Source organism: Carlito syrichta, unplaced genomic scaffold (assembly GCF_000164805.1).
Source record: "Carlito syrichta isolate Samal-C Ts95f unplaced genomic scaffold, Tarsius_syrichta-2.0.1 Scaffold302956, whole genome shotgun sequence".
In the NCBI taxonomy this organism is placed as follows: Eukaryota; Metazoa; Chordata; class Mammalia; order Primates; family Tarsiidae; genus Carlito; species Carlito syrichta.
The window spans coordinates 78,300-91,143 of record NW_007247052.1 but is presented as its reverse complement, the minus strand read 5'-3'; the positions used below and the strand labels follow the sequence as shown (position 1 = coordinate 91,143).

At 35.7% G+C, this 12,844-nt stretch overlaps 1 protein-coding gene across 1 annotated transcript; it reads left to right on the top strand.

Moving 5' to 3' along the window:
- Positions 1–540: 540 nt before the first annotated feature.
- On the top strand, positions 541–12,312 carry YAF2 (YY1 associated factor 2). Its single transcript, XM_021711972.1, has 4 exons — positions 541–588; positions 4,549–4,589; positions 9,355–9,507; positions 10,472–12,312. The coding sequence occupies exons 1-4, from the start codon at positions 541–543 to the stop codon at positions 10,707–10,709; spliced, it is 480 nt and encodes a 159-aa protein (XP_021567647.1). The 3' UTR covers positions 10,710–12,312.
- Positions 12,313–12,844: the final 532 nt, after the last annotated feature.

The following is a 12,844-nucleotide window of genomic DNA, read 5'->3' as shown; positions in this document are numbered from 1 at the left end:
TTAGCATCTTAATCATGTTTAAGAGTGTGACATTTTACAACAGAAAGAACAACACCTGTAATGGCAGAAGACTGGGAAAAAACGTATGTATTGTATTTGAAGAATGAGTAGTAGTTTACAATGGCAATATTGTAGGGTTTGTAGGAGAAAAATTGCAAGAAAGAAATCTGCCAAGGGTGCATGTCATACCAAATAATTTAGCAGATAGTTATTGGGAATACTGAATAATTTTGAGAAAGAAATTATGTGAGCAGATGTTTCTTATTTTAAAGAAAGACAGCTGCCTCATAGTATGGAGGTAATTTGAATAGACAGTAGGTCTTAGTTACCTTTTACTGTGATTGGTGATACATAGTGTAAATTCTCCCGGTTTTTTTAATTGGCTAAGAGTTTGGAAAGTGATCCTATAAGGTTGGTAAGTTGTGAGGGCAAATTATGGATTCCAAGTTATAGACAAGTAGAGTTAGAAATACCTAAGCTTTATCCAAGCAAATATATGTTTTATTTCTATGCCTGGGAAAAGGAGTTAGTGCTCTTATGATGGCGGTGGGGGATAGAAACCCCACAATATTTACAACATTAAAAAAGGTAATTGCAAGTCCTTAAACTTACTGAATTAAAATACTAATTATAAATTTAATTAGAAAAATCTTACTTTTTTAATACTTAGATCATCTTAGCCAAATGACATATAAATGTACAAACATGTGCTTAGATCCAGAGTTTGTATGGTAGAATCTGCTTACTGAACCTACTTTGGGAATGGTCATTTGTTTCTTTGAATGTAATATTCTTTTTTAGAGGAGAAATTGTGTTTAAAAGGATTTTGATAGTTTGGGGAAAGAAAGCTAAGTACCAGGTTAGAATCTATATTTTCTGCAATGTTGGATAATCATTTTTAGAAAGGAATATAAGGAAGATGCCAACCCTCTGCAAACTGAATCACCCTACTTAAATTATATGACATAAAATGTCTTTCTCTTCCTGAGGTAGAAGTCATGGGAAGTTTTTCAGGAATGTTGTGGGATTTGTGTGGAACAAAACCGTAACAGAATCTGAGATTTTAAAATATGCTATCAAAATATACTTGTATGTTATTTATAAATATTCTTTAATTAAAGCATTTTATAATTTACTATATATATATCATTTATTATTTTATTTGATCCACCCAATAATCTTGGGAGGCAGGCAGAGTTTGAAGTGTGAAAACAAAGCCAGAAGAAAATTCATACTAGTAGGAAATGCAAGGGGCAAAGAGGTTTAATTTTTCTTTTAAGGGAGGGGAGAGCAAAGGAGGCATTAAAAATGGAAATTTAAAGTTAAATGAGAGAGAGACGCTACCTTATAGCTACAGAAATGTTAAACTATATTGGGGTAGGGTGAGAAAAGAAGAATGATTTCTTATCAAAGATTTTTTTTTCTTGATAGTCCTAGAAACCTTTCTTTCTTACTGAGCAGTTTTCTGACAGTTGAGGATAATTAAAATTACCAGATACGAGCCCTTCACAGTGTCACGCCTTGATGTCCAGCTACTTGGGAGGCTGAAGCAGGAGGATCACTTGAGGCCTGAGTTAAAGCCTGCAATGAGCTTGATTGTACCTGTGAATAGCCATTGCACTCTAGCATGGGCAACGTATTTTTTAAAAAAGAAAGGAAGGAAGAAAGGTAAAGTAAGGGAAATTAGAAATTTTCTACAGGTATTCATGAAACTTCTGATTTTTGCTATTTATAAACATTCTTCAATATTGAGCTAAGAATCACAAATGATTATTCTAATATGGTGATATTTAAATAATTAGTTACAGAATATGTGTATTCTAGTATATAAATACACAAATGATTCTTTGTTCTGAAATTGGACCCAATTTTAGTGTTTGTTCTTTTTTGAGCAGTTCTGTTATAAGCATTGATGTTTCATGTTTTATTTTTTCCTTGAGGTCTTTAAAGAAGGAAAAATTTTACTTTTTTTTTAATAGTTACCATATGGATCTTTTGAGCTCATTTATTTTTTATTTTTTGATTTGGAGTCTTAATCTGTTGTCCAGGTTGGAGTGCAGTGGCATGCTCATGGCCACTGCAGCCTCAGCCTGCTGGACTCAGGCAATCCTTCTACATCAGCCTTTCAAGTAGCTGGAACTACAGGCACTCGCCACTACACCCAACTAATTTTTTTTTCTAATTGTGGAGATGAGGTCTCGCCAAAGATGCCCCAGCTGGTCTTGAACTTCTGGACTCAGGCAATCCTCTTGCCTCTGCCTCCCAAAGTGCTGGGATTATAGGTGTGAGCCACCGTGCCCAGCTAATATTTCTAGCACATATAATGGAATCTTAGTGATTTAATTTTTCCTATTTCTTGAAATATATTTTATTATCTTAGGAGAGCTATTTTATCTTTAATATTCAGTTATTGCCAATTATGTTACAAGAGACCACAGTTAAACAGAAAATGATGGAATCACCTAAAAAGATGATGGTGTTGTGTCACCTTTCAAGAAAATATAAAAGAAGCAAAAAACAGCATTTTTTTTGGTCTTTATTCTCCCTCCTTTTTTACTTTCATTGAACACATTTTCAAAATCAGAATTTTTCATTATCTTCCCATAATGACAAAGATAAGAAAATTCACAAAAGGAGATATTCTGCAATTATCAGATGAATCAGATGAATGCAAAGAGATTGATAGCAGCAACAAAGATTGTGTAGCGATGTTAAAATTGATCATATAAGGAAAATGTCAGACTGTGAGTCTTCAAATGACAATATCTTGGATCAGTTTTTCTCAAATGCCAGAATCAGTTGCAGTGGTTCACCCTGGAAATCCCAGCACTTTGGGAGGCCAAGGTGGGAGGATTGCTTGAGACCAGGAACTCGAGACCAGCCTGGGCAACATAGCAAAACCCTATCTCTTCAAGAAATCAAAAAATTAGATGAGTTTGTGGCATGTGCCTGTAGTCCCAGCTACTGGTGGGCCGAGGAGGAAGGATGGCCTGAGCCCAGGAGGCCAAGTCTGTGGAGCTGTGATTGTGCTAGTGCGCTCCAGCCTGGGTGAGAAAGTTGACTCACACACACACAAAAAAGAATCGATAGGCAAACAGATATTTCTATAGACAAAAAGGAAATATGGTTTTTTGTTTAAGTGGTCATTCAACAGAAGAAATTTTATCACACAATATTTTGCAACAAGAATTTGGACCATCTCGTTTTGCTTTAAGAAAGTGTGATGATATTCTTCTGTATTTGGCACAAAAATTTACTTGATGTGATTCATAAGTGGACAGGTGCTGAAGGTATTCTTTTTACCTCATAAAATGGAAATATTTGGTAATTTTGAAACAAAGAGAATGGCTGTTCTCTCTTCAAAAATGTATGAGCCCTCAGGTTTTCCACAGTAGTTTTCTATGATACAAGTGCAAGAAGTGGTGGAAGTAAAGATAAGCTAAAATCTATTAGAAATGTATTTGGGCAGTGCTTGGTGGCTCAACCTGTAATCCCAGCACTTTGGGAGGCTGAGGTGAGTGGATTGCCTGAACCCGTGGGTTTGAGACTAGCCCCAGCAACTTGGTGAGACCTTTTCTCTACAATAAATAAAAAAATATATATTAACTGGGCATGGTAGTGCATGCCTATAGTTCCTGCTACTTGGAATGCTGAAGCAGGATTGTTGGAGCCCAGCACGTCGACACTGGGGTGACCATGAGTGTACCACTGCACTCCAGTCTGGGCGACAGAGTGAGACTCCAGTTCAAAAAAAAAAAAAAAGTATTTGAAATCAGAAATCAATATATACAAGATGACTATGCTCCTAGGATTACTCCTGATGGTTGATTAGGAGTTAGTTACATTTACAAAAACGTGACCAACTGGGTGCCGTGGCTCATGCCTATAATCCCAGCACTTTGGGTGGCGGAGGTAAGAAGATTGCCTGAGCCCACGGGTTCAAAACCAACCTGGGCACCATAACATGGTGAGGCCTCCTCTCTGTGATAAATCAAAAAATTAGCCAGGCATGGGGGGGATGCATGCCTGTAGTTCGAGCTACTTGGAAGGCTGAAGCAGAAGGTTCACCTGAGCCCGTCAGTTCTATGCTGTGGTGGCTGTCTGGGCGACAGAGTGAAATTCCGACTGAAAAAAAAGGTCATTTTAGGTTCATAACCAACACCTTCATAACCAAGTTATTTTGGGATTAAAAATTGGGTTTACTATATTTTATAGTCTTAACAATGTTAACAAAGTTGTTTTACTGTTTTCTTATTTATTACTTCAGTAAATTACTTATGAAATACAAAAAATAAAGAGTACTTGGCGATGGCTATTTTTTCTGGTGTACTGACAGGTTAAACATGAACAAAAGTTCTTTTTTCTCTGTCTATAATAAGTCCCTCCTCTGTTTTCTCACAGCCACATTTGTTGTTGTTTTTACTTCTTAGTGCTTTTCACAAAATTTACTTTAGTTAGTTTACTTTCTGTCTCACCAGCTAAGGAAACTTCCTGAGGAGCAGTGCCTGTGTTTGTCTTGTTCACGGTTAATCTCCAGCACCTTACTAGTGCCTGACACATGGAAGTGTGCAGTACAGTTTGTCAAACAGGTGACTTCTTATAAAATCTTTCCTTGGTGAGATTTTTGGGCTTTTGTTAGTCAGGTTATCAGCAGATTCACAGTAGGTTTGAGTTTAATTCAGCCTTTTTACTCATTGAGATTTACTATATTGCTTCAATTGGTCATATATTTTAGTGTCATTAAGCAGATTACTTCTTTTTGAATTTTGAGTTAGTTTCCTCTTTTTAGAAAGAACGTCAGCATTTTTTATTTTCTCTTCCTTTTCCTGTCCCCTCTTACTCCCCTCTCCCTTCTCCCTCTCCCCTCTTTTCCCCTCCCTTTCTTATTGCCCCATTCCTCCCTCCCTCCTTCCCTTCCTCCTCCACCTTTCTTTTCCAACTTGACAAAGTTAAATTACAGTGAGGCTAATCAAACTTAAAGCGTTATTCCTGTAATATTTAGCACACAGAATATTGTTGGTGGTGGTGGAGAGTAGACACGTAGTTGGAAATTGTATATATCCAGTCAACATATATTAACCTCCTACCCACATGGAATGTCAGCCAGCTTCAAAAATATTTAATCCTGATGAATAGTAAAATATTCCCATTTTTCTAACTTTGCAGTGCATCAACAGATTTGCCAAACTTTATACAGTCTGTTTGGACTGTATATGAAAGATACATAAGGATCCCTAAATTTTTGAATTTTGTATTTCACTAATTGCAGCCTAATCATGACATGCGAACAAGTAGTTGATGATAGAGTTCAGTTGGGCAGTAGCCAGACAGCATTTATTTATTCACTGGATGACCTTTTTGTGCATATCAGCTCCTTATCGTAAAACTTTAGGCATTACTAAAGGTGTACTGTCAAAATCGTGAATGATAAATCCCTGAAAAGTATGAAAAGGCATACTTTGTAAGTGATACTCTGCCATTTACTTCCTGAGTTAACTATTTCCCACCTCTAACATTTTCTAGTATCTGCCAGATTTTCTCATCAAGTAGAAAAATGATCACAACTATTAAGATTCCTGGAGAGCCAGGTGTGGTAGCTCACATCTGTAATCCCACCACTTTGTGGGGCAGAGGTGAGAGGATTGTCTGAGTCCATGGGTTCTAGATCAGCCTGGGCAACATGGCAAGACCTCGTCTCTACAATTTAAAAAAAAAATTAGCTGGGCATGGTTGCGTGCACCTATGATTCCAGCTACTTGAAGGCTGAAATGGAAGGATCGCCTTAGCTCAGCAGGTTAAGGCTGTAGTGGCCATGAGCATGCCACTGCATTCCAGCCTGGGTGACAGAGTGAGACTCAAAAAAAAAAAAAAAGATTCCTGGAGATAGAGGGCTTTCTTTTTCACAAGTCATGGTGGAGTTGAGCTAACCTTGTACAAAGATCATCAGCTATGTTTCCCCTACCTTCAGTGGAGCCTCTTTAATACTCATTCAACCCCTGGAGAGCAGCAGAGAACTTTATTTCAATAATTAAGAGACAGACACACACACACACACACACACACACACACACACACACACACACACACACACTATGCTTTATTCTAAAATTGAACCGGATTAAATAATCCTAGAACACACACACACACACACACACACACACACACACACACACACACACACACACACACACACACACTATGCTTTATTCTAAAATTGAACCGGATTACATAATCCTAGAATTGAGGCGCAAAATAATAATCTTTAAGTGGAAATCAACCATCACATTAAAGTAAGCATAAAATAATGGAATAGTTGTGTAGTACACATTTAGAAATGCCTGGGACAGCTGGGCTCGGTGGCTCAGCCTGTAATCCCACGCCTTTGGGAGGCTTAGGTGAGTGGATTGCCTGAGCCTGCGGGTTCGAGACCCGCCTGGGCAACTTGGCGAGACCTCATCTCTACAATAAATCAAAAACTTAACTGGGTGCAGTAGCGCGTGCCTGTAGTTCCAGCTACTTGGAAGGCTGAGGCGGAAGGATCGCTGGAGCCCAGCAGGTCGAGGCTGCGGTGGCCGGCAGCAGCCACTGCACTCCAGTCTGAGTGACAGAGTGAGACTCCAACTCAAAAAAAAGAAAAAAAAAATGCCTGGGATAAAAAGAGAAGTGGGTGTAACTATTCAAGATCAGGAAAAAACATTTTTCTTAGGCCTAAAAGAACCACTATGGAAAATTTGATGATTAAAAGATAACAAATCAACAACAAACAGCCCTAGGCACAGAGATTGCATGATTGTCTATCAGACCACAGTCTTACATTTCCACTTCCACTGAAGTACCTTTCTGCTTCAGACTGATGCCAGCATCGTATTTGTAAAATTCAAGTTTGAGTTTCTTCAGTAACCTCTCATGGCTTAAGGATAAATCGGATGCCTTAGGTTTTCATTATTGTAGCTCTTCCTGTCTGTTCAGATTGCTTTAACCCTTTGCTCTTGGATGTCCCCTCTCTAAGGACAAAAAGAGATTGCTGGTGATTATACAAGACAAACATAGGCCTGTGCAAATTTTTCAAAAATGTATGTTTTCTTGAAGTTTCTATTCAAATTGCATGAAAGAGCAAATAGATGGAAAATATACTGAGATACATGTTTAAAAAAATGAGCTGGTATTACGTAGAAAGAGAATTGTGAAGCACTTTCACAGTGATGCACAGACTGGGCAATCAATTACATAGTATTAATGTGGGAGAAAGAAAATGAGACTGCATTGTCTGCTTGAATAGAAAAACATCAGGTGAAAGACATCAGACGAATTACTATTGCACAACAGGTATCAATGAACCTGCAGTGCAGGTCAGTGACTATTTCACATGTTAACCACATTAGAAAAAATATAAGAAAAAAATTTTGGTTTTTTTTTGTTATAAGTGAGCTCCTCAATGTCTAAAATTCCATTATAAGCCAAATATAATTACAATAAAATAATTGGTTTCAATACGAAAGTGATTCATTTTTCACTGTTCTGTAAAAAAATTGGTCGATTTGCTGGCAGGTGATCTGCAAGATGTCTCCCAGGCCAAGGGTTAACTTTGTGCTGCAGTAGTACCAATATTCACCAAATATATTGCACTTCTTCACGCATCTTTTCAAAATGTGGTCCCAAGAGACATAAGCATAACTTGGAAACTAGTTAGAAATAACAAATTCTTGGTGTCAGGCTTACTGAATCTGAAATTCTAGGGGTAGGGCCAAGCAGTTAACAAGCCTTCCAGGTAATTCTGACGTACCTTAAATTTGAGAACCACTGCCTTGATCTTTTTATTAAAGCTTGCCATAATTAACATACTTTCAGCGTCACTTTTATTTGTATAACTCTTGATCTACATCTCTAACCCTATGTCAGTCCTATTTTTAATTTGTATTTTGGACATTTGTCCCGAATATCCTTCTAGAACCCAGAGTATGTAGGCTCTAAACAAAATGCATTATTCATCTACTGAAATCTGTTTTACATACTGTTTCCTGTTTACTCCCTGGCTTGCAGCTTTAAATCTAACATTGTGCAATAATTTCTCATTTTCTAGTGTGTCTTGCTGTAAAGAAGAAACAAAAAAAAAAAAGATTTTTAAAAACCTCTACTGACCAAAATAGGGTCAGGATTTTTCAGGCAATAAAGTTTCCATTGTTTGTAGACCATCTGTTAATATGTATTTTTATCTTTCTCTCCCTTCCCCCCTTCCTTTCCTTTCTCTTCTTTCTCTCTTAAGAACATAGAGCCTATTTACTTTGAATCTTGACCTCAGTCTAAGATCTGTCATTAGACTGGAGGGGTCCTTGACCCTGGACCAATAGAATGAAAACTTGTACCAGTATTGAAAGTTGAAGTCAGCAGGCTTGGTGACTCAGCCTGTAATCCCAGCGCTTTGGGAGGCCGAGGTGAATGGATTGCCTGAGCCTGCGGGTTTGAGACCAGCCCAGGGAACATAGCGAGACCTCATCTCTACGATAAATCAACAAAAAATTAGCTGGGTGTGGTAGTGCATGCCTGTAGTTCAGCTACTTGAAAGGCTGAAGTGGAAGGATCGCCTGAACCCAGCAGGTCGACGCTGGGGTGGCTGTGAGCATGCTACTGCACTGCTACTGCACTCCAGCCTGGGGGAAGGAGTGAGACTCCAACTCCAAAAAAAAAAAGGAAGTTGAAGCCAGGCAGCATTTCAGCTAACTCTGTATTGTTCCTGCTGTAGGTTCTCAATAAATATTTTTTGAATGAATACGTCAGTAAGTAGATAAGTCTCAAAGAACTGGGCAGGTCTCCAGAGCAGAGTGAGACCTAAAAAACCTCAAGAATTTAAGCAATAAAGAGTTAGAAATTTTGACACTCAGTAATTTTTACTAAATTAATAAATGAAAAATTTTAAAGGAAAGAAAAACTATAGCCATGGTCACAGATGGTTAGACATTTTCTTCTCTGAAGGAGGAAAGATAAATTAAAATATTATTTCAGTATAAACCTTTAAGTTTCATTTTTAAAATTCATGTTTATATATATGCCTCCCATTTAGTTTTATATACATTTTTAATAATTTCTCATGTTGGTTTATTTAGCGGTTATATTCTAATGATTTAACCATGTATCTTGGACTATAAATTTTAACTGTTATAGTTTGCTCCAGTTTTGTTGAACAGGAAAAACAATAATATATCTTTTAAATTGTATATTTGAATTACATATTTGTGGAATTCTCAGAAGTTATCATAATCTATTATGTTTTCTCATAACATGAGATAGTCTTTCATAGAAACGTACATTACATCTTAAGTTATAATAAAAAACCATTTCTTTTTAACATGCACACAGGAAACCTCGACCTGTCTCCCAGTTGGTTGCACAGCAGGTTACTCAGCAGTTTGTGCCCCCTACACAGTCAAAGAAAGAGAAAAAAGATAAAGTAGAAAAAGAAAAAAGTGAAAAAGAAACAACTAGCAAAAAGAACAGTCATAAGAAAACCAGGTAAATTTGAAGAGTTTTTTATGACATTTTGAAATAATAAAACCATTTAATAATTTTTTAACATTGGTATATTTATATACACACAATTCACACAACTAAAGTAAAAATTTTGATCTCCTTTATTATAAAGTATCGTGAAAGTTTTTTCTAAGTTTAAAGGATCCATTGGAAATTAAACACAGGCGGTTTCTCTCGCCCTTGCCAGCTCTGACGTGTCTCCCTTTCTTTCTTCTCTTCTTTTTCTAATAAACTTTATTTTAAAACGTGAAAACACACACACACACACACACACACACACACAGAGGCCACAAATATAAGCTTACTGTGATGATGCTTTTTTCTTTTTATGAGATTAAAAGATGTTTGTGTCTCTTCTTTTTTCTTTATAAAAAAGAGCAATTTGAAAGCCAGGAGTGGTATTAAAAATACCGAACCAGATACCTGCATGGGCTTTAAGTAATCAAAATGGTCATGAGATCAGTCAGAACAGTCATGATCCCCCTTTTTGTTCTGTCTTATTTTCTCCAAGGAAAACATGATACCCTTAACAGTACATACAGAGGAGTGACAGCCCTGCACATGACTCAACTTTAGCTCTTAGCAACTTCCTCTGTGGTGCAACGATTTTATTGTCTAAAACATCTATTTTAATAAAAGTAATAAGCTGTCTGCAAAATTTTGATACAACTATAAAAGCCCAATTAAGAGACTCCTACTTCTAGGCTGTCACAGTTTTTGTTTTTTGTATTTTTTGTCATGTTGGAAAAGGTTCATGAATGATTGGTTTGAGTAATGTTAATGATTTGAAACATTTAATGATGTTTTTGTGTTCGGTTACACATGAATCACTTTAAACATAGATGTAGTCATTCTATTACTTTTACCTACTTTTATTGTTTATTACATGCTCAGAAACTTGGCTGAGGGTAAAGCTAGTTTAAATTTCATCATTTTTTGTGTTTAGGCCAAGATTGAAAAATGTGGATCGGAGTAGTGCTCAGCATTTGGAAGTTACCGTTGGAGATCTGACAGTCATTATTACAGACTTTAAGGAGAAAACAAAGTCACCACCTGCATCTAGTGCTGCTTCTGCAGATCAACACAGTCAGAGCGGCTCTAGCTCTGATAACACAGAGAGGGGAATGTCCAGGTCATCTTCACCAAGAGGAGAAGCCTCATCACTGAATGGAGAATCTCATTAAAGTTTATTTCTCCAGTTTCTTAGTCACTTCTGTCCTACCATGCAGATACACAGATGATGCCAAGAAATACCACATTTTCATGACAAACACACTCATGCACTATCCATAATTTGAGTTTTACATAAAATAGAAATTTGTTAGTGTTTGTTAGATTTTATTGCAATCTATGCCTACCAAACATTGCCAGACTTGACATTTTGGTCTCTGCAACTAAGTGCCATGAAAATGTGGTTGAATTATTCATTATGCAGTGTTATTGGTAAGTCTATTTTCACTTTTAGTTTAGTGAATTCTAACACATAATTCTTGAATACTATTGGCATGTAACGAACTTAAATTTTTTATAACATAGTGCAAGCTGCCTAAATATGTATTATTTGAGAATTGTGAAACAAATAGTTATATGTATACAAGTCAAAGATCAACTTAATCAACTATTGCTGCAACAGGATTTTCTTAATGGTTATCCTCTTAAATACACCTGCTGGTACTTGGTGTGGTTAAATAGGAAAATTGTTATTAAATAAAGAATTTGTATGAACCTTTGCCAATGTTTTTGACACGTTTTACTAAATTATTGTTCTGAATTATGTTTCTGGTTTAGCCATTTTCAGGTTTTGTTTGTTTGCTTATTTTTCAGAACATTCATTTATTGTAATGTTTACTAGCAGAGTAGTAAACAATAAAACATTGATTATTTAGCTTTATAATTCAGGTTTAGTGCTGTTGTCATTGAACACTGGTATTTTCTGTATTATATAAAACAAAGTTCAAGTAATTATAAGCATTTGGCAAAAAAGCAAAAGAGAAACTTGCCATGTTTGAAAAGCTGCAATTTTAGAAAGCTTTAACTTAATGATAGTTATATCACTGTTTCCTTATACCAAACTTACCCAGGGTCATAGAAGTATGAATCTAATTAGTACAGAAATGGGAACTGTTACACAGAACTGGGAATAACTAATCTTAAATCCGTTTAATTGGCCTCTTATTAAATATAACAATTATTATGAAAATCATATTACCCTATTTTCAGACACAACTGCCAGCTTATACATTTATCAATATCCTGAAAGAAAAAAGTATTTACCGCCCCATTCACTATTATGTAAAATTACCAATAAAATATTTTTATGACTACAGATTTTGCATTTTTGTTTACAACTAATAAAGTGTTTTATGTTGTATTTAAATTTTAAAATTTGAACCTAGAAACCACACAGTACTACTTAAATTCTCCTAGGGTCTCTTGCTTTCTCTTAATATTTTCTTCTTACATATCCACCTATAGGAGATTTCTGAAATGTAAATGAACTTAAAAACATAACTTGGATACAAAATATTACATGAAAGACATCATGATAACATTTGAAGAAAAAATAAAACTGTAGACCCTAACAGTTGTGATATTTGGTGGTTTTGTGTGGTAATGTAATTTTCTGTTTATTTGCAGTACTTCTTACAGGCACAATGGTACTGTCTTTTTTGTAAGATGCTAGTTGTGAAATAGTTAATTGCATACAGTAAAAGTCTGTGATTAAAACATTTATATACCTCATTCTTTAGTGTTGTTAAATGAAAAATTAAAATTTGTTTATTATAAGATGCTTTCCATGGAATAATAACTAACTGGTTAAGTTATGTTCTTTTAAAACATGAAATATTTTGTTTTATTCTGTGTTTTTAACATGTATCAAATGTTTTATACATTTTTGGAGATGGCAAAATTAAAAATAATTGTAATAGGGAAAATATTTTAATTTTAGATCAAAACTATGCTTTAAAAGCATCTTACATTGGTCAAATACTTTCAGTATGTATTTTAAATGAGCTACAAGATAAAAAATTCTGACAGACGATGGGATTTTACCTGAATGAGGCATACTTGTCTCTCTGCATATGTGGGAAGACAGTATAAAGACAGTATAGCACAGAGTTCAAGAGTGCTAACTGGCACCTGGTGTTTGAGACTCTGTTGTAGAATGCAAGTGAGCTTAAGTAAATTACTTGAACTTGAGTAATTTACTCAAGATCACTTCCCATCTATAAAACAGATAATCATATTCTGACACATACTGGTTGTTCAGTAAATGTGAGTTCTTATTATAGATAAAATCCCATTACAGAAATACAAA

What these genes read in the sequence shown, in the direction of transcription:
- YAF2 (XM_021711972.1), top strand. Translation starts at nt 541, where the DNA reads ATGGCGGTGGGGGATAGAAACCCCACAATATTTACAACATTAAAAAAG. An exon ending in TATTTACAACATTAAAAAAG is followed by an intron (nt 589 to 4,548) that starts GTAATTGCAAGT and finishes GCACCTTACTAG; the next exon opens with TGCCTGACACATGGAAGTGT. An exon ending in CAGTACAGTTTGTCAAACAG is followed by an intron (nt 4,590 to 9,354) that starts GTGACTTCTTAT and finishes ACATGCACACAG; the next exon opens with GAAACCTCGACCTGTCTCCC.